The sequence below is a fragment of the Cervus elaphus genome, chromosome 8 (genome assembly GCF_910594005.1).
Source record: "Cervus elaphus chromosome 8, mCerEla1.1, whole genome shotgun sequence".
Classification (NCBI taxonomy): Eukaryota; Metazoa; Chordata; class Mammalia; order Artiodactyla; family Cervidae; genus Cervus; species Cervus elaphus.
In genome coordinates, this window is record NC_057822.1 from 20,144,021 (window position 1) to 20,170,163 (window position 26,143).

General features: G+C 44.6%; 2 protein-coding genes across 8 annotated transcripts in view; one reads left to right on the top strand and one right to left on the bottom strand.

Moving 5' to 3' along the window:
- COL4A4 (collagen type IV alpha 4 chain) overlaps positions 1-9,141 on the top strand; it is a 146,156-nt gene extending 137,015 nt beyond the window's left edge. For 2 of the 4 annotated variants that reach the window (XM_043909822.1, XM_043909823.1), the window contains exons 46-49: positions 235-423; positions 2,371-2,657; positions 3,507-3,749; positions 8,286-8,469. In XM_043909822.1, the coding sequence (XP_043765757.1) occupies positions 235-423; positions 2,371-2,657; positions 3,507-3,749; positions 8,286-8,327 (761 nt within the window). In that variant the 3' untranslated portion in view covers positions 8,328-8,469. Of the gene's footprint in view, positions 1-234; positions 424-2,370; positions 2,658-3,506; positions 4,366-8,285 lie in introns of those variants that run through there. The other 2 variants (XM_043909825.1, XM_043909826.1) reach the window with 2 other exon arrangements.
- RHBDD1 (rhomboid domain containing 1) overlaps positions 1-26,143 on the bottom strand; it is a 187,821-nt gene that overhangs the window by 33,887 nt on the left and 127,791 nt on the right. The window contains exon 7 of one of the 4 annotated variants that reach the window (XM_043909851.1): positions 14,426-15,504. The exons of the other annotated variants lie outside the window; for them this stretch is intronic. Coding sequence (XP_043765786.1) covers positions 15,392-15,504 — 113 coding nt within the window. The 3' untranslated portion in view covers positions 14,426-15,391. Of the gene's footprint in view, positions 1-14,425; positions 15,505-26,143 lie in introns of those variants that run through there. 4 annotated transcript variants of the gene reach the window in all.

The following is a 26,143-nucleotide window of genomic DNA, read 5'->3' on the forward strand; positions in this document are numbered from 1 at the left end:
CTGTAGGAGGGCAGGTATTTTCGACTGCTTGTATGCTGATGTAACCCAAGCAGCTAGAAGCTGCTAAACGGTGTCCTTGTTGAATGAGTTGTTGGGGTGCATTGCAGTTGTGTGAGGGGGACATTCCTCTCTGCTCTCTGAGTACTTAGCGTAGCATCAGACAGAGGTACTTGGAAATATCTGTTAAACTGAACTCCCTAAACCACCTTTCTTTATGTTTCCTTATTCTTCCAGGCCCTCCTGGGCCCGTGGGGGATCCTGGGCCCATAGGGTTTGGCCCTGGATACCTCAGTGGCTTCCTCCTGGTTCTCCACAGTCAGACCGATGGAGAACCCACCTGCCCCACGGGCATGCCCAGGCTCTGGACTGGGTATAGTCTGCTATACCTGGAAGGACAGGAGAAAGCTCACAATCAAGACCTAGGTACGTAGATGGCATGTGTTCACCCCGGTTCATTGCTTATGAGCAAGACTTTTGGGTTAGTTTCATGGATTCATTAACATCTTAAATGATCACTCATCTTCTATGAAATTTTTTTTTCTTTTTCAACTACCATGCTAATTCTCAACTAATATTGTTAAATCTATGACCCTGTGAGGTGCCAAGAAAGCTCATACTGGCTATATCATTACTATATTTTTATTTCTAATTTTAAATACTAATTATTATAAAATTTTTAATGACAAATATAAAATTTTTATAAAATTTTGAAATTATAATTATAAAATAAAATTATAAAATAACCATTTAAAATGTTATTTATAATTTTTAATAATTATTATTATCTGACTACATAGTATTAGTTTAAAAATAATTCTTCCTCAGTAAGTATAACTCTGATATAAAAAGCAACTTTTATTTCCCAATGTAAATGATTTAATCAGGATATGGTTGGTTCCTGGAGAAACTCCCTCAATCCCTGAGTCGATAAGATTTCCTAGAGAAGGAAATGGCAACCCACTCCAGTACTCTTTTGGAATTCATTGTCAAATGAAATACATTTGACATATAACATGTAAGTTTAAGGTGTCGAAGGCGTTGATCTGATGCATATATATATAGTAATGACTTCATTGTACCGATTGTTGGCACCTCCATCATATCACATAGTTATCATTTCTTTTTTGTGGTGGGAATAATTATGATCTCATCTCTTCATAAATTTAAGGATTATGATACAATATTGTTGTCTATATTCATTCCACTATGCATTGGATCACTAGGACTTATGTATCTACTAGTTGCAAATTTACACCTTTTAACAACATCAGAACTTTACTTGGAGTGTCATTCCTTAGCACTCTTTGTCAGCTTCCAATAGTGGATTTGTAAGCCTCAGAAACTGACTTCTAAGCTGAGGGTTGAGTCCCCAGATGCTGACACTCATGTCCTCCCTAAGATAGTGGTGGTTGCCGTGGTGGGTGCGCGAGGGCTGAGCCCACAGGATCAGCTGGTGGTGAGGTGCGTCCTGTCCCCTCTCTCACTGGGCGTGACCCCGCGGCCAGTAAGGGTGATAAAAGCATGCAGGCCTGTGGGGGGCGCCAGTGTCAGCTCCCCGGCCCTGCTCTGTGACCACCCCACTGTGACTGCGCTCTGCAGAGCTCTTGGAATAAAACCCAAACTCCTTAACGAGATGGACCAAGCCTGCATCCTCTGGTCTGCTTTATTGGATTGGCTGAAAATGTGTAATCCTATGGGAAAAACCCCAAGGAACTTTTTGGCCAACTTAATACTCGAGCAACGCTAGACATAGACCCAGACCTGCTCTCCCCACCTTCCCCGGGGCTGAACTTCTCTGAGTCCTTTGAGCTCCTGCTCCCTAATTACCTCTGACCATCTTTACTGCTGTATAAACAGGCCTTTCTTTTGAACCATCACCACGATCTCCAAACCTGGCCAAAACTTGTTCGGAATTCAGGTCCTGGCTTCCAATCACTTCTTGCAGCCGTCCGGCTTGGGTACCCCCGAGTCCCCACTTCTCAAGCCTTTTCTTGCTATATTCTCACTGCCTCTTGGCTCCTCCAGCTCCCCATCCCCACCAAGCTGGGCCAGCAGCTTCCTGAAAATTCCTGAAGCTTTCCGAGAAGAGGTGTGCTCACGTCTCTCTCTCGAGCATCCTGGCCTGTTGCTTGACTCAGGAGAGCGATGTGGGATCCAGGGAAAAAAGCAGCCAGACCCGTGAGGCCTGAGAGGTGGCCGAAGTGGTCAGGTGCCCACAGCAGCAGGCTTTGGCCAGGCCCCCGGACCCCCACCCGGTGCCCCCGTCCCCACCCCCCGCCCAATGCCAGATGAGTGTCTGCAGAGGGGGCCGGGTAGGGAAGGTCATCCCCGAGCAGAGCACTCAGCCTCCACGTGGTCTCCCCTGCCCAGGTCTGGCGGGCTCCTGCCTCCCCATCTTTAGCACGCTGCCCTTCGCCTACTGCAACATCCACCAGGTGTGCCACTATGCCCGGAGGAACGACAGGTCCTACTGGCTGGCGAGCACCGCGCCTCTGCCCATGAAGCCGCTCTCGGAGGACGAGATCCGCCCGTACATCAGCCGCTGCGCCGTGTGCGAGGCCCCCGCCCAGGCTGTGGCGGTGCACAGCCAAGACCAGTCCATCCCCCCGTGTCCGCGGGCCTGGAGGAGCCTCTGGATCGGGTACTCCTTCCTCATGGTGAGCCCCCGCACCTCCGCCGTCCCTAAGACCCACCTCCGCGCCCCTTCCATCTCGACTGGACTGTAGTTTTGAGAATCCAGGGCCGATGGGCGACAGTTTGGCATGGGAGTCATGAAGGCCACACCATACTATAGCCTGCTGAGACACAGGGCCACTCTGTTTTGCTTATTGTGGATGAATTTTTGTATTACTCGAGTAGAATTTAGAGGATGGATTTGCATCAGCCCTTAGTGAAAGGGGTTTCTTTTTGTGTGTGCACCCATCTCCTTTCCCATGTACCCTTTGCTTTGTTGTCATTATGGAGTCGCTGTGTCCAGTCCAATTCTTTGTGACCCCATAGACTGCAGCCCGCCAGGCTCCTCTGTCCATGGGATTCCCCCCGGCAAGAATACTGGAGCGGGCTGCCATTCCCTTCTCCAGGGGATCTTGCCGCCCAAGGATCTCCTGCAATGGCAGGCAGGTTCTTTATCACTGAGCCACCAGGCTAGCCCATCCTTTCCTGTTTGCTCAGTCGTGTCTGACTCTTTGCGATCCCATGGACTTGTAGCCTGCCAGGCTACCCTGGTCCATGGGATTTTCTCGGCAAGAATACTGGAGTGGGTCGCCATTTCCTCCTCCAGGGGATCTTCCTGACCGAGGGATTGAACCTGTGTTTCCCGCATCTCTGGCATTGCAGGCAGATTCTTCACCACTGAGCCACCTTTCCTTAGCAGATCATAGTCTCTTCTTCCTGGCATGATTTTTAGGGAAAATGTAAAGTCAGGCCCAGACCTGGGTGTGTCACTGGTTGGGTCTGGGGTTGTCTGTGCATGTCTGAGCCCTAATTCTCTCCTGTTGTCTGGGTAGCACACAGGCGCTGGGGACCAAGGAGGCGGGCAGGCCCTCATGTCCCCAGGCAGCTGCCTAGAGGATTTCAGAGCCGCACCGTTCCTGGAATGCCAAGGCCGGCAGGGAACTTGCCACTTTTTTGCCAACAAGTATAGTTTCTGGCTGACAACGGTGAGACCTGACTTGCAGTTTTCCTCTGCACCATTACCGGACACCTTGAAAGAAAGCCATGCTCAACGCCAGAAAATCAGCAGGTGCCAGGTCTGTGTGAAGCATAGCTAAGATCCCACCTTTCACAATCAGGTCACCAAGAGAAACTTGCCAGGAGGCTGAGACATCCTAGGATGTGCTAAGAGATTCAGTGGTGCTCATCTTAGACTCCTGGTTTAGCCGTTCCTTCTGTTTTGATGTGGTTATTCCCAGAGGACTATATAACTCCTTCCTCTGTTCCAGACAGATTAAGCAAATGCTACACATGTGGATTTGCTTGGACCTACCAATCTAGACGAAACCCAGATATTCTTTCATTGAGGATGGTGGGAAAAGCTGGCTTTATTTAACAGTATGCTAATTCAGGGGAAGGCAAATAGACGATAAAGGCCAGATTACAAATGACATTACTGGAAACTTCATTCATTGGTTAATAGCAACTCAAACAATTGAAGTCAATTACTCTATAATACAGTGGGCTTCTGGATGGATATTACAGGAAAAAAAATAGGCCAGCAAATGAACTAGGAAGTAGAGATTTCCTACGTTTCAAAATGATTTCCTCTGTAATCTATTTTTCCATGCACTTTAAATAATTGTAAAACCATGACCCAAGGAGATTAAGAAAAAAAAACCCACACAGCCAGCCTTAACAGTTCATTTCAAAGCAAAATGAATCATTATGCCATGAAGGACCATGGTTGGTATATTCCAGAGATGCAACATTAGCATAAAACACATCACAGATGAACATAAAACATTATGTTCCCTTCTGCATTTTTCAGAGAATAGAAGTGCCTACTTTGGCAACCCTTTGGAAAAGTAGCAATTATGGGGCAAAAATATGTTCAATAAGGGATTAAGAGCCTAAAAGCTATTAATGAATATTAAGGCAGTGATTCACAAAAATTGATTCCCCACTGCAGTGAACTTCCAAACAGACCGCTTTGGCCCAGTCGGGGTCCGCCTTGTCTTCCGCGTGTGTGTGTGTTAATGGTCCTGGAGCCACATGGGGCCACGTTCACACAAAGCAGACCCCTTCCCTCCCCTGGGTACGCCTACAGAGCCGCCCCACAGCCCCACAAAGGACACTTTCCCTCCATCCACATAATGGCATCTCATGCAGGGAAGTGACAGAGCTATCATTATGCGCTTGGGAGAAAATTAAGGGCCGACTTAATTAAACTAAGGTAAGAAGATTCATTTAAGTCATCGTCACCCCCCACCCCCGCCAAAGACCTGACACTTTTAAATGCAACAAAGACAACCTACAGCTTGAATCTTGTGTTCTGTTATTGGTTTTTATAGGAGCATCCTGTTTTTCCTATCCTAAAAACATTCTTGTATTCTATATCAATATTAGACCAAGGCAGCAGTTTGATATTTGGCTTTTTTTTTTTAACAAAAGCTTAGAGGTCATGTCATTTTATAGTGAGTAGTTTTCTGTCTAGCAAAAGGATATGTTTTCTGTTTTGCTAGAATTCTGTGGTCTAATCCTGAAAATCAAAAGGCTTATTGGAAAAGACTTTTATTAAATTTCCTTTTCTCATGTTAAAAAATTGATATTTTAGAGAAAACTAAAGAAATTTCCCATGAGAAAGTGACACTCATTTTAGTGCTTAGTTTCAATGCACTTAATAATAATTAAAACTTTGTTTATAAGAAATGCTTTTCTTGCCAAATATTGATTGGGAGTGTGCTCTTATATGCAGAATGTATTTCAAATGAATCTTGCTCTGGGCTGCCCCCCAGGATGGCAATTTTTTTAAGCCTGCTTCCTGGTAAAAAGAGAAAAATGCACATTTTAAGAGGAAGTATTATCTTGATGTACCAGAATATTTCCTAGTTCATTTGACCCATTTATTAATTTTTTTAAACTCTGCTATGGCATGTTAAATATTTGCATACACCTGAAATTTAAGCCAATTTCAACCTTATTTATAATTACCATTTTCTGATTCCAAAAGTTTTTTTCATATATTACCTAAATTCAAGCCTTCCAAAAATTCATCTCGTTCATTCACGAAATTGTTCTGAGAACATTTTCTGGGAAGACGAAAGGATGATTGATGGACCATAAGGAAACATATCTTGTTTGCTATTTTAAACACCTTCGTTTTAGTATTAGAATATTATCTTAACAAACTGGCCAAATAAATTAAAAAAAAAAAAGCCTGAATTAAGTGGACAAGTTCCTCCACAGTGAGCCCACGGTAGTGTACAAGGCTGATTTCAAAATACTAGTATCACAAGAGTCCCCTCTGAATGCAGTAAAATGCTGCCTGCTGATTTTGAAAAATTATTTTCAATGCTCGAAAAAGCAAAATGATGGAAAAAATAACTATCTTGCATTAGAAAACCACAGTAATTTTTAGGCCATTAGTTTCTTTATCTAGTTACCCATTCAGGGTACTTCTCTCCTTCCTCTCTGAAGGATGAACAAAGCTTTAAAGTTCTTCTCCTAATCCCTTACTGGTGATTATCCTTACCAAAAGGTCCTTCTCCCAAACCCTCTCCTGCAGAGAGTTAGTTGAAATGCTTCTGGACTGCCCAAAGACAGTTGCTATGAGCTGGGGGTCAGGGTGTTTCCTTTCAGGCTCTTATTCTCAATGAGTGGCCCATCCATGCTGCCAGCGGAGGGAGGCCGATCCACTATAATCCCTCCCCTCTCAGATTCCCCCAGACCTCAACTTCAGTTGCCACTTCCTGTGGATTGCTATCTTCTTCTCCGACCTCACTGCACCTGTCTTAATATAGCCTTTGTCCTTCACCTCTGCTCGTGTAGTAGACATCTCCCAGCTGCTGCCTCCAGTTTAAAATTCTCATCATCATTTCTCTGAGATGCAAACTTAATTTTGTTATTCTTTGGTTTTTGTTGTTGCTCAATTGCTCAGTCATGCCCAACTCTTTGCGACCCCATGGACTGCAGCACACCAGGCTCCCCTGTCCTTCACTATCTCCCAAAGCTTGCTCAAACTCATGTCCATTGAGTCAGTGATGCCATTCAACCATCTCATTCCCTGTCACCTCCTTCTCCTCCTGCCTTCAATCTTTGCCAGCATCAGGGTCTTTTCCAACGAGTCAGCTCTTCGCATCAGGTGACCAAAGTATTGGAGTTTCAGCTTCAGCATCAGTCCTTCCAATGAATATTCAGGGTTGATTTCCTTTAGGATTGACTGGTTGGATCTCCTTGCAATCCAAGGGACTCTCAAGAGTCTTCTCCAACACCACAGTTCGAAAGCATCAATTCTTTGGCATTCAGTCTTCTTTATGGTCCAACTCACATCCCTACATGACTACTGGAAAAACCATAGCTTTGACTTTATGGACCTTTGTCGGCAAAGTGATGTCTCTGCTTTTTAATATGCCATCTAGATTTGTCATAGCTTTTCTTCCAAGGAGCAAGTGTCTTTTAATTTCATGGCTGCAGTCACTGTCCGCAGTGATAAATGACCCCACTGCCCACGAAGTCTAGATGGCTTCCCATGGGGGGAAAGGCCCTGTGGGAACTCTCTGCTCATCACAGAGGCAAATTCCTGTCTCTGTGACTTTGCTTCTGCTCTTTCCACCAGTGATGTCCCCGTCCCACCCCCGTAAGTTTACCTGGCAGACAACTTATCTTTAGACTGAATTAGCTGGTAGGGAGGACTGTGTGCATTTCCCCACGATGCCCTGGCCTCCGTTCTGCTGCTCCCAGGACGAGTCAGGGATTTGCTCACTCTCTCATGCTTTCCCCACAGCTCCTGTATGTCTCATCCCGCTGCCTTCATTCTCTTGCTAAAATGTAAGCCCAGAGGGCGGGGACCATGCTTCATTCATTGCTGTATGCTCAGGGCTCACGTAGAGCTGAGCATGTTATTGACTTTCAGTTCTTTCTTCACTGACAATTCAAATAAGCATCATTAGACATTAGATGTTCAGCTCTGGGTATCAGTTCTCATTGACAAAATGGTTACAAGTACAAACCATTTCAAATGATTTTAATGTGACAGCCTATCTGCACACCCACAATCTCATCTTACAGTTGTTGACAGAAAGCCGACTGATGAACTTTAACCCTCACCCACTCCTGAAACATAGCTTATTTGTTTATGTTTTGCCGCTAAGTCATATCCAACTCTTTTGTGACCCCATGGACTGTAGCCTGCCAGGCCCCTCTGTCCATGGGATTTCCCAGGCAAGAATACTAGAGTGGGTTGCCAATTCTTTCTCCAGGGGATCCTCCCGACCCAGGAATCGAACCCATGTCTCTTGCATTGGCAGGTAGATTCTTTACCCCTGAGTCACCAAGGTTCCTCTGAAACGTAGCATACATTTCCATAAACTGAAATTTTAGAAATAACATTTGAGAGATTTGACAATGAGAGAAGACTCTTTGTGGAAACGTGATGTCTTAACTCATGCTGTAGGCTGTGTTCCCTCATGATGTTGAGTGTCCTAGCATAAAATCCCCTCTACAAAATTTGTATATGTTATTGGTGCTGAGGAAAAGAGTAACAGAATGGTTTACTAAAACTGGATTTATCAAGGGTTTTATTTTGAGCCTCTTAGAGATTATAATAAAATAAATCATTCTCTGTGTTTCAGGAAATTACATGGATTTGTTCTTCTGTCAGCTCACCAGCCTAATTTTATCACTGTTACTTTTATTTGGTATGGCTTCAAGAACAGTGGAAAGATGTGGCCTTAAAGTTGGTTGAACCTAGGTTTCAATTCAGCTGTCCCTTTCCAGCGGCAGCACCCTGGGTGTTACACCAACTCCCTGACCTCCATTTTCCACATTTACAATATGGGGCTTAATGCCTACTCTTGCATTGAAAATTAACTCTAAGGTTATATGTCCAGCACATAGCTGACCTCATACATTTATTATGGCCACATCTCTGATTTAAAACCAGCCCTTTCATATGAAAACATATTTCTTGGGATTCTTTACATAGTAGAACATGATGATTCTCATATAAATTACTGATTAGAATTGTTTATACCTGGTCAATTCTTAATGTCTTTGGGAAAGCTATTTTATTTCAATTCTCGAAGTTACTGTACCACATGTGAAAAAAAGTCACCATTTCCTGCAGGATCATTATCAGGAAGTTCTGCAGGGAACAAAACAATTGACATTAAAAATCAGTACTCTGCAATTGCCACTGTTATTATCTTCCAGAGATTCTGCATAATGCATTTTCAACCACCAAGGTTGGCTGCCACATCCATGGAAATGCTTGAATTTTATGGTGCTTAAATATTTAATGATTCATAGGAAAAAAATGTGAAATGTGTCTGATAAATTGCATCCCTTTATCTAACCTACAGTTGTAAAGTTAAAGACTTTCAACATGTAACATTTGCAAGGTGCCTGGTTTGCTATTGACATTGAAATGTTGTATTGCAATTTATACTATCACTTATTATATATAAAATTCTCTGATGACCTCCAAAAGCAACTGTGTTTTATCTGGTGCGTTTATTTTCTTTCAAGCCAAAGTGAGTTTACTACTTAACCTACCTTGTAATACGTCCTGCCTTAGGGTGGGCTCGGGGGTGCGGGGAACAGGAAAGGTTACATGGTAGAAGTGTGATCTGCAGATGGGAAGAGCATGAGGGGAGCATAGACAGTGCCCACCCCCCCGCCCCGGGCTTGGGAAAGTGTGATTCTGAGGCTCCAAGGAGCACTGTCCTCCATGCAGTGGTGAGCTGGAGTGGACATGAAACCAAACCTCTGCTGAATTGAGTTCACCCACCGGCATGGGGCTCTGATCTTGTGGGTCTCAGTTGTCCTACCAGTTGAAAAATGAGACCACCTGCTTCACAGGGTTGCTGTAAGGGTTAAAAGTAAGAGCTATATGGGACTTCCCTAGCAGTCCAGTGGTTAGGACTTTGCCTTCCAATGCAGGAGGTGTGGGTTTGATCCCTTTTCAGGGAGCTTATATCCCACATGCCTCACACCAAAAAGCCAAAACATAAAGCAGAAGCAATATTGTAACAAATTCAATAAAGACTTTAAAAAAGTTCAAAAAAACTTTAAAAAATTAAGAAATATAAGTATTAAATATTAAGAAATATAACTACAAAGAGATATAAAATGTAAGGTACTGTTACTGACAACCAGAGTAACTGAAAGTTAGGGGTTAGGAGGTATTTTTATTCTCATGGCACAGGGGTGGGTGCAGTGCAGATATTCAATAGCTGTTTCATGGAGCACCTTTTTTTAATTAGGAGGGAACTTCAGTGGTTATTTGGTCCAACTGGGCTTCCCAGGTGACTCAGTGGTTAAAAAAAAAAAAAAAGTCTGCCTACAAATGCAGGAGATGTAGTTTTGGTCCCTTGGTTGGGAAGATCCTCCAGATGAGGAAATGACAACCCACTCCAGTAGTCTTGCCTGGGAAATCCATGGACAGGGGAGCCCCGTGGGATACAGTCCATGAGGTTGCAAAGAGTTGGACATGACTTAGCAGCTGAGCATGCACAGTCGTGTACTCACTTAAAGAGCAATGATGTTAGCAAATGAACGTTTCTTGAGCACCTACTATATGACAGGAACAGATGAGGAAGCTGAGGTTTAGAGAGGATAAGTGACTCGCTCGGGGTCACACAGTCAACACCAGGAGAACTTGAACCCTGGTCCATCGATTGCTTAAGATTATGTTTTACCCACTACACCATGGCCTCCCATACTACTGGTTTTATCACACAATTCTCTGCCCAAGCAGCAATATGTATTACAACCAAATTCAGTGATTTCTGCTAGTCATGTTCTGGTTTTCCTCGATAAAGTAAAAATCGAATGTTCCAATCTGCCAGTTCATCTGAAGATTCCTGAACAAGATGTCAAAAATGCCATGGGGGAAAAAGCAGTGAGCACAGACACACAAACACACCTGCGAAGGAGCAGTGGCCAGACTTGGTGGTATCCATGGGGGCTCCTTGGTGATATGCTTTGAAGGTCCTGGAATCTTGAGTTTTGTGCACTATATTGCAGCATTCGTGACATGGAACCAGCTTTGGGCGCAGGAGGATGGTGACCTCTCCCCACCATCCGGTAAGCCTTGGGGAAGGCCTGGATGTTTCTGCTTCTATGGGCAAAAGACTCTGATGCTGGGAAAGATGGAGGGCAGGAGAAAGGGGCAATAGAGGATGAGATGGTTGGCTGGTGTCACCGACTCAATGGACATGAGTTTGAGCAAACTCTGGGAGATACTGGGCAGGGAAGCCTGGCGTGCTGTGGTCTATGGGGTCTCTAAGAGTCGAACAAGACCGAGTGACTGAACAACAACATGGACAAAAGCTTTCTTTCAAGTGATTCTTTCCTGTGATTCAAGAAAACAGACACACAGTCAACAACATCAAGCAGCAACAGACACCTCTTTTCACGTGTGCCACTGGTGATGTTATAAATGAGCTTCTTTCTGTTTCACCCCACAAAAACTTTAGTGATTTTTACACTTCAGACATTGTATCAGGTACTATGAAGAGATGCACAGAAACACAGTCAAAGTCCTGCCCTTGTGAAGCTTACAATCCAAAGACCTTCTCTCACTTCAGGATAACTAGCAATTGTAAGCGGCTTATGGAAACTGTGATGAACACCCTCCAAGGGCAGATCATTCTGGGGGCAGAACGGGGAGGATCTGGATGAGGATCTAAGAGAGAGGAATAGGTTACTGCATGGAAGTCACAGGGTCAGGAATGCTCGTGGCCTGGACAGCAATGAGACCTGTTAGCAGCAGCACAGACTCCCTTAGGGATAAGTGAGGGTGAGACTGAAAGGCTGGCTGGAGCCCCATGGTTGAGGCGAATGAGTTTGACCTTTATCCTTTGGCAACAGAGAAATGATAAAAAGGTACTGACATGGTGGGTAGCATCACAAAGTAGATTTTGGGAGATTAATGGGCAGCGCTGTGTAGAACTGAGTGAAGATGAATTTTAAGTATTGAGTGGGGCAATTAACAGAGATTTTAAGCAGGGAGTCTGTGACTCTAAAAAAGACTGGGGCAAAGCAGAAAGAAAATGATTGCAGTAATCCACAGGAAGGGAAGGGAAGAGATGATAGGATTTTGTTTTTTAATGACTTGTTGTTTAGTCACTCAATTGTGTCCGACTCTGCGACCCCATGGCTGCAGCCCGCCAAGCTTCCCTGTCCTTCACCATCTCCTGGAGCTTGCTCAAACTCATGTCCATTGAGTCGGTGATGCCATCCAACCATCTCATTCTCTGTTGCCCCTTTCTCCTGTCTTCAATCTTTCCCAGCACCAGGGTCTTTTCCAATGAGTCAGCTCTTTGCATCAGTTATTAATTGAATACAATTCTTCACTGACTTTCAAGAGAAACTAGGACCAGGAAGGAGGCGGCCAGGTCTGCCACACCCTCTGGGTTTTACTGTCCTTTTCTGGTGATGGGTCTCAGTCTTTTAATCCCCCAGGTAGCTCAGTGGTAAAGAATCTGCCCGCCAAAGCAGGAGATACTGATTCTATCCCTGGGTTGGGAAGATCACCCCTGGAGTAGGAAATGGAAACCCACTCCAGTATTCTTGACTGGAAAATTTATTGGATAGAGGAGTCTGGCGGGTTACAGTTCATAGGGTCGTATAGAGTCGGACACAACTGAGCGACTCTGTTTTCTCAGATTCTTAACTTACTTCCCAAGCAGCAGAACGTGTGATGGATATGTATACTGGCCCCAATTCTACAAAAACCAGCCTTTTACTGTCCAGGCCTCAACAACAGACAGCTTAAAAGGACAGAGGGGCTATGAACAATCAAGTACAACTTTGGAATCACAGGCACTAAATACATTCAAGGTCATAAAGAGGAAGCAATTTTAACTGGTTCCTCATCTTGAAAACCAAGGAAAGAGTCTGAATTAAGAGGTCTCCTAAGTTGACTGATCACAACCAAAGCGTGGGAATGTTTAACAAACCAGGAAATCACTATTAAGCAAAGAAACCAAAGTTAAAACCACCTCTAAATGTTTACTCCCTGAGAGATAATTAGTTGAATACACTGCTTTTGCTTGTCTTTCTCAACCCAGTTTCAGTTTTGTGGTGTAACTTTGGAGATTCCTTACTGTAGGAAGAAAAGATAAGATGGATATTGAAAATAATAAGCACTTGGTTACAAGCAAGCCTATTAACTGAACAAAGTAATTAAAATAATTTCCAAAACATCTTTATTGTTGTGCTAAGATAACTGGTTTATATTTATAACTGATATGACCTTTCCCACATCTGAAAGTTTAGTGATAATCCACTCCATAAATAAGGTGTGCCTATTACAGTTACACCATCTGAAATCCAGTTCTGGTGTCTTTACATCTGACAAGTGAAACAGAGCAAGGAGCTACTATTACTAGACTTGACAACCATAAAAAATATAAATACCTCCATATACAGTGGCTGGACTTTTACTGCATTGAAAAAATACTCTGGTGAGAAACCAACACTGAATAAGCCTCTACTGGGAGGCAGGGACCAGCCTTTGGGTGATGCAGTGAGAGAGCTGGAAAGTGTGGCGTTAACAAGACCTCATTCCACAGCCATTCATAATCTGTGCTCCTGTGTAGAAGGCATGTCTTTCTACAGTTGTGTACAAATAATCATAGAGCCAAATATAAATGTCAGAGTTACCTTTACATGTGCTATCAGAAGATGGAATGTAAGAATGAGGTTATTCCCAGTAGGGGGCTTCCCAGGTAGCGCTAGTGGTAAACCTGCCCGCCAATACAGGAGACTTAAGAGACCCGGGTTTGATCCCTGGGTTGGGAAGATCCCCTGCAGGAGGAAATGGCAACCCACTGCAGTATTCTTGCCTGGAGCATCCAAGGGACAGAGGAGCCTGGTGGGCTACAGTCCATGGGGTTGCAAAGAGTCGGACACGACTGAACCGACTTAGTATGCACGCATCGCCAGCAGAGGTCATGGGAAACAAGTTCCAAGAGTTTGGGAGAAGAGGAATGACATATGGCTTAAACATTTCAATGTTAAAGTGTTTGAAGCTGCAAGGCTCAGAGATACAATTCATACTATAAATGTGCTGCATGTCGCTTTGTATCAGTCAGAAATTAAGCTGAGGAGCTCAGGTAACATTGTTCCAGCTGGCAGGTCAAAGTGCTCCCAGGTCTCACATGGTTTGTTAGCTCATTTACATGCAAGTGACAAAGTCTCACCCAGGTCAGCCGAGATTAGGAACCAGACACAAAACTGCATAGTTGGTATGCTCCAAACTTGTGAAACATATACAAAGCCTGAGAAAGCAATATCCTTAAAATCTTAACCCTGGTGGAGACACAGGTGATTTTTAAATTGCACATGTATTTTTTTGTATTTCTGTTTATATTGTAAATTTTATCAACAGAGACACAATACTTATTCTTGAGTCCATTTTCCTGGTTATATATTTCTTCATTTATTATTATATAAATCAGTTTCCCTACTGCAAAAGCAGTACACACATATACATATACACACATTTTAAAAAGAGAACAATATAAAATTGTGAAAAAAGCAGAAAGCAAAATCCTATGCACTCCACCTTCCTAAATAACCTCTGTTAATATGTGGGTGCATTTCCTGCCAGATGTTGGCTTTATGCATATACAAGGTATATATATTACTTTCATAATCAGAAAATTATATAAATGCTAGATAAAGCCATAGAGGAAGATCCTTTTCTGCTTCTAACTCTCTTTAAATATAAATATCTCAGTGATGTAAGACATCAGTGATATTCGACCTTTTCGTTTTATTCCTGAAACACGAGCACCAGGAAACACGTCTTAAGTGACTTGGGGTCTGTGTGTTAGGGCAGTGTCTTGGAGGGTGGCTGTTACAGTGGTCAATTAAAAGGCACTTTTATGAGAAAAAAAAAAATACTTCCTCAGGAAGGATTTCTCTGTGACCAAGCTGCTGGTCACTCCTCTGCATGTGGCACCTGCTGCTGCTTTGCTGGTTAGTTAAATACAAGTCGCAGCTCCGGGATGTGACATCGTTCCTGGAGAGGCTCTGGGATGGAGAGGAGCTGGGTTGTCCGTGCCACCTGCCGGGTCGTGGAGTGTGGAACTGATTTCCCGTCTAAGGTCTCACTTAAGCTTTCCCACTGACACATCCTGGGAAGGCAGAGGGGCATCAGAGAAAAGCAGGTTCACTGCAGACACCGCTCAGACATGGGGGCCCCAGGAACCGAGGCGTCTGGGCAAGGGAGGCCGGGACGACACCCTGCAATGACGGCTACATCCGGTGCCTGGAAAGTCACCATGGCAACGTGCCAGGAGGACGAGGGATGGCTCCCCACTTCCTGCCAAGTCGGGCACGGAGCAGGAGGAGGACCTGATCTTCTGGGCTGGTGAACACAAACCTCCTGGCAAAGGTCACGGTCCTCAAAGACATAACAAGGCAGAAGCTCCGCTGAGTCAGCAGTGAGAGACAGGAGCGTGGAAACTGGTCCCCACGTGGAGACGCCCGAGCTTCTGTCTGCAAGGGAACAAGGTCGAGAGTGCCATTCCCAGAGAGCTGGGGGCTGTCAAAACAAGTCTGGTCTCAAGATGTCAACTAGCTCAAAACATCAGTTGGACTCATGGTGGCTGCAGGATGACAGGCCACTGCAGAGGTGAGCAACTGGGATGGTCAGGCGCCCTCTCTGCTTTTGTACAAAGCTGGGGGTCTGGGGGTAATTATTGCACAACCGGACCGTGTTTGTTCACAAGGCTGGGCTGCCTCGCTGGCTGTCAAATCTGTGCAGCCGCTGTCTCCTCATTTCTTCTTCTGGTGAGAGACGGAACCCATAGGCCGGGGGGCTGCTTCTGCGATTTCCTGAAGAGAAAGCACAGGGTAGAATCAAGCACTGCCCTTGTTCTGACATTCACAGGGCTCGGCACCCCAGATCCCAAGGGCGGGGGAGAAGAGGGCTCGGGTGTTATCTTTAGCACGAGACAGAGACAGAACAAACAGATTTCAACTGCAGCGGTCAATATGACATTGCGACATCAAGTGAACGTTTTTAGTGAGGTCCAGTCCATGAAGCTAGTTTGACTCATTTTGAAACTTCTTGACAATTCTCCCATTTCAATGTTGGTTTTTTTTTTTCCCCACCATGCTCCATAATTCGCATCATTTAATTTCCCTAATGTCTCAAGGGCTGAGTTTATCTTTTCTTAATGCCCAGAAATAACTTGGTCGCTATCTGTAACGTCTTCACTGGATGTGCTCGCAGGTGTCTCCCGATGAGTCTGAGGGTCTCCCCTTTCCTCCCTCTAACCTCCTCTCTCCGGTACCTCGCCAGCCAGTGGGAGTCACACCTATCAGACGCACAAGCACCCACAGGGCATCATGGCCCACAGGGCAAAGGCTGTGTTACCATAATGATCAGTATTGGGGCAGGCAGACAAAAATACAGGCATAATATGTGAAGATCATATGAAGGACCATGGAAGTCATTACTGAAAAGACCTTCGTGGGGCTTCAAACAGACCAAGAAAATCATCTGCAATGATAGAAGCACTTCAGTTTACTGCATTAAAAAAACAAACAAAGAAAAAACCAATGGAAGATCCAGGCATTGTTGGGGGGGAGGGTAATAAAGGAATAACAGCAGACAGTCCTTGATCTCAAGGAACCAGCAACCTAAGTCTAATAAAAGAGCTTTAATGTTCGCAATGAGGCAGCCATGCAGGGTATCACTGATGGATACAGACAAATAGTAGATTCACTTTTCAGCACGTGGACCAAAAAGATTGTACTTTTTCCCTTCTGAGTCTCTGCTAACTCTGTGAGTTCACTTTGAAAGGCCTGCTTCCATCACCTACATCCATCAAAAGTTCTATATGTTACAGCCAGACCACCACACTCAACACTGCCCTCTGAGGTCCTGACTCAACTGACTCTGGAAGTTCTAGCTGAGCCACGAACAGTAGGTGGTGGGAAAGGGGGCTGGAGCCACGAGGGAAAACAAGTAAACAGGTGATCCCTCCTGCTCACACTCTTGAGCGTTGGAGATGTTGATAGGTAATATGTCGACGTGGCGACTGTTAAACCTATGATGAAAAGATGACAGAAAGCAGTGTGAAACTAACAGTCAGTTTGCTGAGCTACAACTAGAATTTCAGCAGTCAGACAGAAATGTCTAAGAAGGCAGTTTTTGGTCCACACCGCGAGAGAGACCCCAAGACTCACCCAGATGTGGTTCTCCTTTCCTTTTGAGACATGAGGGAATTACCCCTCCCAGACCTCTTGTAACATTTTCTGACTAGTCCACCCAAAAGTGAACTGGGTGGACCAAGCCCGACACTCCGTCCCACTGGGTAAACTCCACTTCGAGGTTTTTTTGATCAGTGAAGTATCCGTCATTTTACCAACGTTCACTGAAGATGATGTTCAAACCCAGAACACTTTTACCATAGAGATTCTATGAATCCTATAAAAGTTTTACTGGATACAGCTTTCGCCATATACATTTGTAGAGGGCTTTCTATCTGTTTAAAGTGGTAAACACTTTGAAATTACAGAGAAACTCATGAATCCAATTACCATTAGTTTACAGCTTCAAATCGCTTTATACAATGAGATCCAAATCCTGCTTCTCCTCTGACAGTTGTTTTTAACAAGTCCGTCCTTAACTGCACTCAGGAGCACAGGCCAGTGTGTGACAGCCCATTCCAGCTGCGCAGGGAACTGGAGGCCTGGGCTCTGGGCAGAGTCAGAAGTGAGCTCAACGTGGCATGCTGACTCTAGGCCACAGGGCGCAAGCCCACACGTGCTGAAAGATGCTCAGACACCCAAAGGGACTCACAGCGTCCAAGAGAAAAAGCTGTTCCGCGAAGGGAGAACTTAGAGAGGACAGACTGTGAAGGTTCCAGGGGTCCAGCTCTCAAAGCGGGCAGCCCGCACAAAAGCTCTCTGGAGTCCCGCTTGGGGCACTGGAGGAGAGCCAGGGCTGAGCCAACAGCAGAAATGCCACGGGCCCACGTAGAAAACTCACATCAAGAGAGGAACAAATAATCACTCCTTCATTAGAGCCTTTTAAGGTATCCTATTTCAATTAGTTTTTATTCCTAATTTCATGAAGCCAGCCTTACAGAGGAGGAAACGGAGGCTCAGGAAGAGTCAGGGACAAAGCTAAGGTCACGAAGCTAGCACGAGGGGACGCAAAACGTGACCCCAGGTGCTCTGCCCGCAGTTCGAGTTCTCCTCCCCTTTCCCGCAATCCCGTGTCACTGTTCCTTCTAACACACCGGGGATGTTAAGCATCTTATCTTTTCCTTCTACCTTATCCTCCTGCCCAAACCCAGAGAGTCCCTTTCCTGTATAGATATGTGGGGAGCTCACTATCTGAAAAGAGAAAAAGAAGAACCAGCCTAAGTCCTCAACTTGATGGGACTCTGCTGTCATGACAGATGTGGCCACTGAAGTTCCCACGCAGAAGTGAAAGTGTTAGTCGCTCAGTTGTATCCGACTCTTTGCAACCCCATGGGCTGTAGCATGCCAGGCATGGAGTCCTCCTGGCAAGAATACTGGAGTGGGTAGCCAGCCATTCCCTTCTCTGGGGGATCTTCCCGACCCAGGTCTCCTGAATTGCAGGCAGATTCTTTACTGTCTGAGCCACCACAAAGTTCCCCCATTGGGTCCCCTTAAATTCTACTGACTGCTGGAGTCATTGGGGTTTTTTTAGGATCCCTGGGAAGGCCTTGGGTATAGCAACCACAAAACAACAACGATGGACAATGCCTGACTTGGATGTTCTTGTGGATATTTTAAGTCCTTCAAACAGTGTTTCTGATTTATCAAAGCCACCCTATTGTCTGAAGAATGACTTAATCCTTTCATTTCAGGTTTTGAACTCCATTCTTCTTAATGCTAGTGGTTAGTTTTTTTGGAAAGTTTTCAAGTCTAAATTAATCTGTGATATTTTAAAGGCAATTGAGTATTTGATATCAGTCAGCAACCCACCCATCCTATTCATCATCTGTGCTTTGGGTCAGGGCCTCTCAGCTGCTCTGCTCAGTCTCAGCTCATCTCTGTCTTCCAAATAGACACTTTTTCATTTGTTTTTTAACCCATTCCTGTATTTTCCTCTTCTGTCACACGATCTATCACTTCTCTCTTTAGACTCCAGAATCCTCTGAAGCTATTTCTCAAAGGGTCTTAAGAAATGTGCTTTTAATATCTACTTATATTGATTGCATATGTACTAAGTCGCTTTAGCCATGTCTGATGCTTTGCAACCCTAGGGCCTGTAGCCCATCAGGCTCTTCTGTCCATAGGATTCTCCAGGCAAGAACACTGGAGTGGATTTCCAGGCCCTCCTCCAGGGGATCGTCCCAGCCCAAGGATTGAACCCACGTCTCATTATGTCTCCTGCATTGCAGGCAGGTTTTTTAACATTAGCGCCACCTGGAAAGCCTGAGCACATAGGAAAAGATCCGAACGGGCCTCAGCTGGATGGTAAAAGAAGAAGAGGTCCCTGTGGCTGTACTGGAAATGGGAGATGTTTCCAGCTGTGCATACAGCTGCGGGGGAGACCTCAGGGAAGGCTTCATTCCATGAGGCTCTGTTTGGGTCACTTGTCAGGGGAGGCTGAGGAGCAAGGTGACTACCAGGGTCCTTGTACAACTTGAGTTTGATGACTGGAATTAAATTGTGCCTCCTCCATGTATGGTTATATATCCTTGAGTAAGTAGGTTACCATCCCTAGCCTCAGTATTCTTATCTGTAAAATGGGACTAGTAACAGTACCTCCTCTGTTAGGTTGTTGAGAGGATAAGGAGAGATGATGCATATAAAATGCTGAGTGCCAGGCATGCAGTTAGTGCTTGATGGCCAATGGACGCTGGGACGTTTAACCTCTAACATCAGTGAGAATCACGGGTTAAATGTCTGCTTGTTACTACCACTGACTAAGACAGATACAAAATAAAATTCCCAATGACTTCTTAAAAGATAAGAGCCCAGGACTTCTCTGGTGGTCCAGTGGTTGAGAATCTACCTGCCAATGCAGGGGACACAGGTTCGATTCCTGGTCCAGGAAGATCCCACATGGAGGAGCAACCAAGTCTGTGTGCCACAGCTACTGAGCCTGTGCTCTAGAGCCTATGTTCCTCGACAACAGAAGCCACTGCAATGAGAAGCCCACGCGCAGCAACTAAGGAGTAGCCCCTGCTCGCCACAACTAGAGAAAGCCTGTGTGCAGTAGCGCAGACCCAGTGCAGTCAAAAGTAAATAAATAAAAAATGTTTTAAAAGATAGAGCCTAATTCTGTTTGAGGAAGAACTGGGAGTGTTTTGTACAAAGCGTGGGGTCACTATGTATTAAATATTTGCCCTCCAAGAAACAGATGCAAAAAGGGTAATTTGTGACCCCCATTTTTGTAACCAGAAGGAGCCTTACAGGCTTTGGGAAAGCTGGAGACCTTCTTTTCTCTGCTGAGTAAAATCATGCATTGAACTTACAGACTTGGGTGAAACGGCCTTGCTCTGTGGAACTTGGTACACAACATTAGTATTTATGAGCCTTGCTTCTGTGTTCCTGTAAATGGAGGTCAGCCCTCAATTTTACTGAAAGAAAGAGTGAGCATGCTTCAAAGAACCTCAGGAACAGTGCCCGGTTTAAGAAGATTTAGCTCAATTATGGCACCAATGGTGAGATCATAAGATTTATTGACTTGTGGTTCTTGATGGAAAAAATTTTCAGTTCTCTACGCTTATGTATAATGCAGTAACCTCTGCGTTTTACATCTGAGGGAGGAGAAGCAATTCCATCCACATAAGAATTGCTAAAAAGAATGCCGTGAGTTGATGGCCCTTTTCCCTACTGTTCGCCATCCCTGTAAACAGAGATGCTTAATTTGCTGGTATTCATAGATGCTGCCATGATCTGATGAGCCCTCTAGACCATTCAGTGATATTACATTAAAATGAAGTCGCAGGGTGGCGTATCTTTCCCTTAAATCAGGGACCCATGGAAGGCAATCACTTAAAACAATTTTTTAAACCAAGAAACCTCTAAATGTTCTTTTTCCTTTGTTAAATGAGGGCAGTAGCATGGGACCCATAGTCTGTCTTTCAAAAAATGTTACTTGGTTAGAATTCCATGAATTCTAAAGCTTGCAAAAATGCTTTCTGATAGCACAGTTGCTAAATCATTTACTACGACCAAAAAGGCCTGGAAGAAATCCCAAGTGCAATAATTAGCAAGATATTCTTTGAAAGTGGGAGGTGCCCAAGGATAATAAGACCACTCTATTTTTTGAGTCACTAATTACAATGACCTATCTATCCGTCCATCTCTAAAAAGAGTTTGAAATCACTTAAAGTCTCATAAGTTTCATACAGATGGAAGTTTCATTATGGTTTACAGTAAATGTAACACTTACTAACAGGTGTGACTTGAGAGAGAGAAATTCACATTTTTACTCCTCAACCAATGAGTTGAAAAAGTAAAGACTCTGAATCTGGAAAAGACTGAAGGCAAAAGGAGAAGGGGGGTGCAGAGGATTAGATAGTATCCCTGACTCAACAGGCATGGATTTGAACAAATTCCAGGAAATAGTGAAGAACAGGGGAGCCTGGTGTGCTCAGTCCATGGGCTGCAAAGAATCAAAAATAACTTCGTGACTGAACACCACCAATCAAAGAACAGGAGTAGGAATTTCTTAGTTCTGAAACAGTACCTGGAATCCCCAAATGAGAAGCTTTGAATGGAAATCAACTCAGTTGCTACTTTCCCTGTTGTACTTCTCTGCCCGTTCTAGTTGGCTAATTTGGGGGACTTTAACTGGCCACAACTGACTTAAAATCAACAGGCTATAATTCAGTCAGCAATTTGAGTAATCCAAAATACTGGGTCTACGGTCAGATCTAGAGTTTTTTGCAATATAGACAATGCACCGTCTGAGCTCTAGAACAAAAAGAGAAAGTCCAGGACTTCCCTAGTGGTCCAGAGGTTAAGATTCCAGGTTCCAATGCAGGGGGTATGGGTTCGATCCCTGGTCAGAGAACTAAGATCCCACACGTGTTCTAAGCTGCTTCAGTCGTGTCTGACTCTTTGCAACCCCATCGACTGCAGCCCTCCAGGCTCCTCTCTCCATGGAATTCTCAAGGCCAGAATACTAGAGTGGGTTGCCATGCCCTTCTCCAGGGGATCTTTCTGACCCAGAGGTCAAATTCTCATCTCTTGTAGCTCCTGCATCGCAGGCAGATTCTTTACCACTGAGCCACCACATGCCATGCGGCAAAAAAAAAAAAAAAGAACAGAGAAAGTCCAGGGGGAGATAATGTTTTCTGGGTAATTGCTACATGCTTTCCCTACTTACTCTCCCCTCCTTTGCAAAAGTGTACAACTTGATTAATTTTCATGAACGGAACATATGGGAGCAACATCCAGACCAAAACACAGGAGTATTTCCAGCACTCACAAGCCTCCATGTGCTCCCTCCCAGCACTGGTCCACGGACTTCTCACAGCAGAGATTTGTTTTATCTATTTTTGTCCATAAGTGGATTCATACAATATGTACCCTTTGTGAGTAGCTTCATTTTACATTATGTTTGTGAGATTCACCATATTGCTTTATGTAGCTTTTATTCTACTTATCCTTCTGAGTAGAAGTTCGTCTGTTTTACAGCTAGAAAAATTGAGGCTTAAAGACTTTAAGGAGCTTGCCATGGCCACACGGTTTGGTCAGGAACTGAGTCCAAAGTCAAATTCATGTCTGTTTCTACTCTGCTCTAGACATGCCGTGTCTCAGTTGTCTTCCTTAATTCTGAAACCAGACTCTGTAAACCTGAACAATACTATTGCTTTTACACTTGATTTGGAGGCAGGGTCTGTTTAGAATGCAGCAGGAAAATGTTACCTTCTGCCGTAGATAAGCCTCATTGCAAACAGCAAGATTTTCTGGATAACAAAGTAACCAGAATTAGGATCTCCCTTGACAAGGTTTTAGGCAAGAGGTCCAGTTGTGTATGTCAGGCTTGGTAATTAACTACATCATGTATTTTCTAAACAGAGAACAGCCTCTAAGTTCTTACAGAAATAATTCTCAATAGGCTGGAGGAGCAGCAAAGAAACAGGCTGAAGACTTCCCTGGTGGTCCAGTGGTTAAGACTCTGCTCCCTATGCAGCGGGCCTGGGTTCAATCCCTGGTCAGGGAACTAGATGCCACAGCTAAGACCCAGTGCAGCCAAAATAAACTTTAAAAAGGAGAGAGAGAGAGAGAGAGAGGTTGAGGAGCAAAGTGTCTCCCATTAGGAAACACTGTAACATGAGGTATGTATTTCTTTAAACAAATGGATGTAGATTTTTTAAAACAAAACAAAAATAAACAAATGGATGTAGATTTTCATACTAAAGGGATTTTCCATTTTTTAAATCAATCTGTCTCTGATCTTTTCACAAATCTGTCATCACCTTAACACTTTATCAAGAGGGATTTTAATGAAATTAGGAATGATTTTCAAGCACCTTTTATATATATTTATACATAAAATCCCATTAGTAAAAATCTCTTTAGTATTAAAATCTATACAATGGTTTATATACATTTAATATGTAAATGTTTCAAATTTTAGGATGTTTCCCATTCTCTTTGATCTAAAACAGAATGCTCACCAATCTGGAGGTGCCTCAGATGGAGTTTACTCAGTGACATCAGCTGATTCTGCAGACTGAGGTTAACTGTCTCCAAGAGTATCTTTCCCAGTTCCATACACTCTGGGACTGCATCTTTTTTTTATTTATTTTTTTAAATTCAAAATCACCTAGGAATATCCACTGGACAGATATGAGAAAATTCTTGGAAAACTAGATGCAGGCCTCCCTTTGCTGCCATATCCTCATTGCCTAGTACCACGAGGTCCCACGTGCCTGGCTGGGATGGCAGAGCGAACCCAGACATGAGCTCTGTCTGAAGGGACAGATTGGAGAACACTTCACAACAGAAGAAAGGAAGTAGAATAAGGAAGTCTTTTTGTGGGCAGAGAGTTCTGATAAAAAAAATACACACACACACACACATATACGTGAGTACAGACAATGCTAGATAAAAGATGAAGACCTTTCAGAAAGATGAAATCCCACACTCTTTTCTGAAGCTCCAAGACCAACATGCCTGACTCACCCAGGAGGGGTGGCTGCAGCCTCTCTGGATGTTTTTGATGGAGATCCCACACCTGCCTGCAAACAGGGCCCTAGCAGAACCTCAAAGTGGGGGCCACTGCCCTGAACCTCCTGCCTGGCCTGCATCTTTGTTGCCTGCAGGGAATCCTGAGCTCCAGATGGTTACCTACCAAAGTCTCTGGTCCTCTGTCAGCTCTGACTTCTCATCTTCATCTCATAGACAGAGGAGGCCTTCCACTGTCTTCATTGCCTGGACTTTCTGATGACGTTAAGACGGGCCATGGTGGGGAAAGGACAAGCAGGATGGGACTTCTAGTGGCTCCTTGGAGCCTGGATCCCACACCTCCTTTTGTTCATTGATCATAGGGTTATCTTTGAGTAACTTAAAAATAAAAACTTTTTAAAATTTATTCAATTTTTATGTTTGGTTGTGTTAGATCTTTGTTGCTGTGTGGGCTTTTCTTTGGTTGTGGCAAGCAGGGGCCACTCTCTAGCTGTGGTGGCTTCTCCTGTTGCGGAGCACAGGCTCTAGGGCACGTGGGCTTCAACAGTTGCAGTTCCCGGGCTCAGCAGTTACGGCACTTGGGCTTAGTTGCTCCACGACACATGGGATCTGTGCGGGTCAGGGATCAAACCCATGCCTCCTGCACTGGCAGGCAGATTCTTTTACCACTGAGCCATCAGGGAAGGCCTGAGTAACATAATTTAATTATTTTTTAAAAGGAGAGGGAAATGGGTATGAGATTATTTAAACTATAATCAATTGAGCTCAAAAAGATATTAAATAGCCTCCTCTCCAAGACCCACAGGGTTCTGCTTGGGCAGCTCACCACCTGCTAGGGCATCATCATAAAAGAGTTCAGCTGTGACTGAATTCTCCCCTTGCAGGCCTTTTAGTAGCCCTGGACTATGAGCACAGTCTCCATAGAAAGCAAGCAGCTGGCCAATGGAGACAGGAGTCAGAGCCCTTCAGTAGCTCAAATGCAAGAGGTCTGGGCAAAGCTAGACTGTCTTGGAGAATCTACGAATGGGACAGTTGTCTGGCTTTCTGCAAAGATTCTTTAAGTTTCCTGTGCAAATAATGAAGAACTTGTTAAAAATGCAGAGTTACTAGATCCTAAAGGCAGAGATTCTTTGCATTAAGTGGTTGGGGCCCAGGAAGCTATATTTTAATGAAAAGCTACCCAGGTGTTTCTCCTGTAGACAATGTATCAAATGACTGAGAATCACTGGGGAAAAGAACACACGTCTTTATACAGGTGGGCTTCCATCTGGCTCCACCAGAACTTTGGACAATTCACTTCTCTCCAGGGTCTCAGGCTCCCGTCTGCACAATGAGGGAGCTAGACTGGACATTTTAGACCTCCATACAGAGATGTAAGATCCCACCCAATGAGGCATCAGGGTTGGCTGGCCAAAGAGGGCAGAGTGGGTCATGCCAGCAACCCGCCTCTTCCATGGCCGGTGGTCTGGGCAGCTACTCTGCCTGCCTGTCAGCCAGCCTGGCCGTGACTTCTGACAGTTGGACTGAGATTTGGCCAGGCTGTGCTCCTTGCAAACTTTCTCCAACTCATCTGATCTAACTCAGTGTCCCTCCCCACCCCCTGATATTTTAATTTTTAATAAACTTTTTATTTGGGAATAATTTTCAGATTTAAAAAAGTCTCCGAGGCAATAGAGCCAAACATATTACCACGGTCTAGTTGTCAAGACCAACCATTTACAGGGATGAGCATGTTACTGTTAACTGAATTCCAGACTTGCCCTGGATCTCACTTGTTTTTCCACTCATTTCCTTTCTCTGTTCCAGGGTCCAACACTCCATTTAGTTGTCAGGTCTCCTTAGTGTCTTCCTGCCAGTGGTACTTTCTCAGTCTTTTCTTATTTCCCGTGACCTTGACAATTCTGAGGAGTACTAGCCTATAGAATGTGCCTCGATTTGGTTTGACTGATGCTTTTCCTCATCATTCGACTGGGGTTAGGGTTTTGGGCAGAATACTAGCGAGGAGAAGTGCCCTTCCCATCACACCACGCAATCATATGACTTATCACTGGTGATGTCACCTTGAGCCCTGGGTAAGGAATAAAGCTTTTTTTTTCCCCTTTTCAGTTGTGCTGGGCCTTCGGTGCTGTGTGCGTGCTTTCTCGAGCAGAGGCGAGCAGGAGCTACTCCTCCTTGTGGTGCATGGACTTTGTATTACGGTGGCTTCTCAGTTGCGGGGCCCAGGCTTTAGTTGCTCCATGGCATGTGGAATCCTCCCAGACCAGGGATCGAACCTGTGTCCCCTGCACTGGCAGGCAGATTCTTATCCACTGTTATCCACTGGGCCACCAGGGAAATC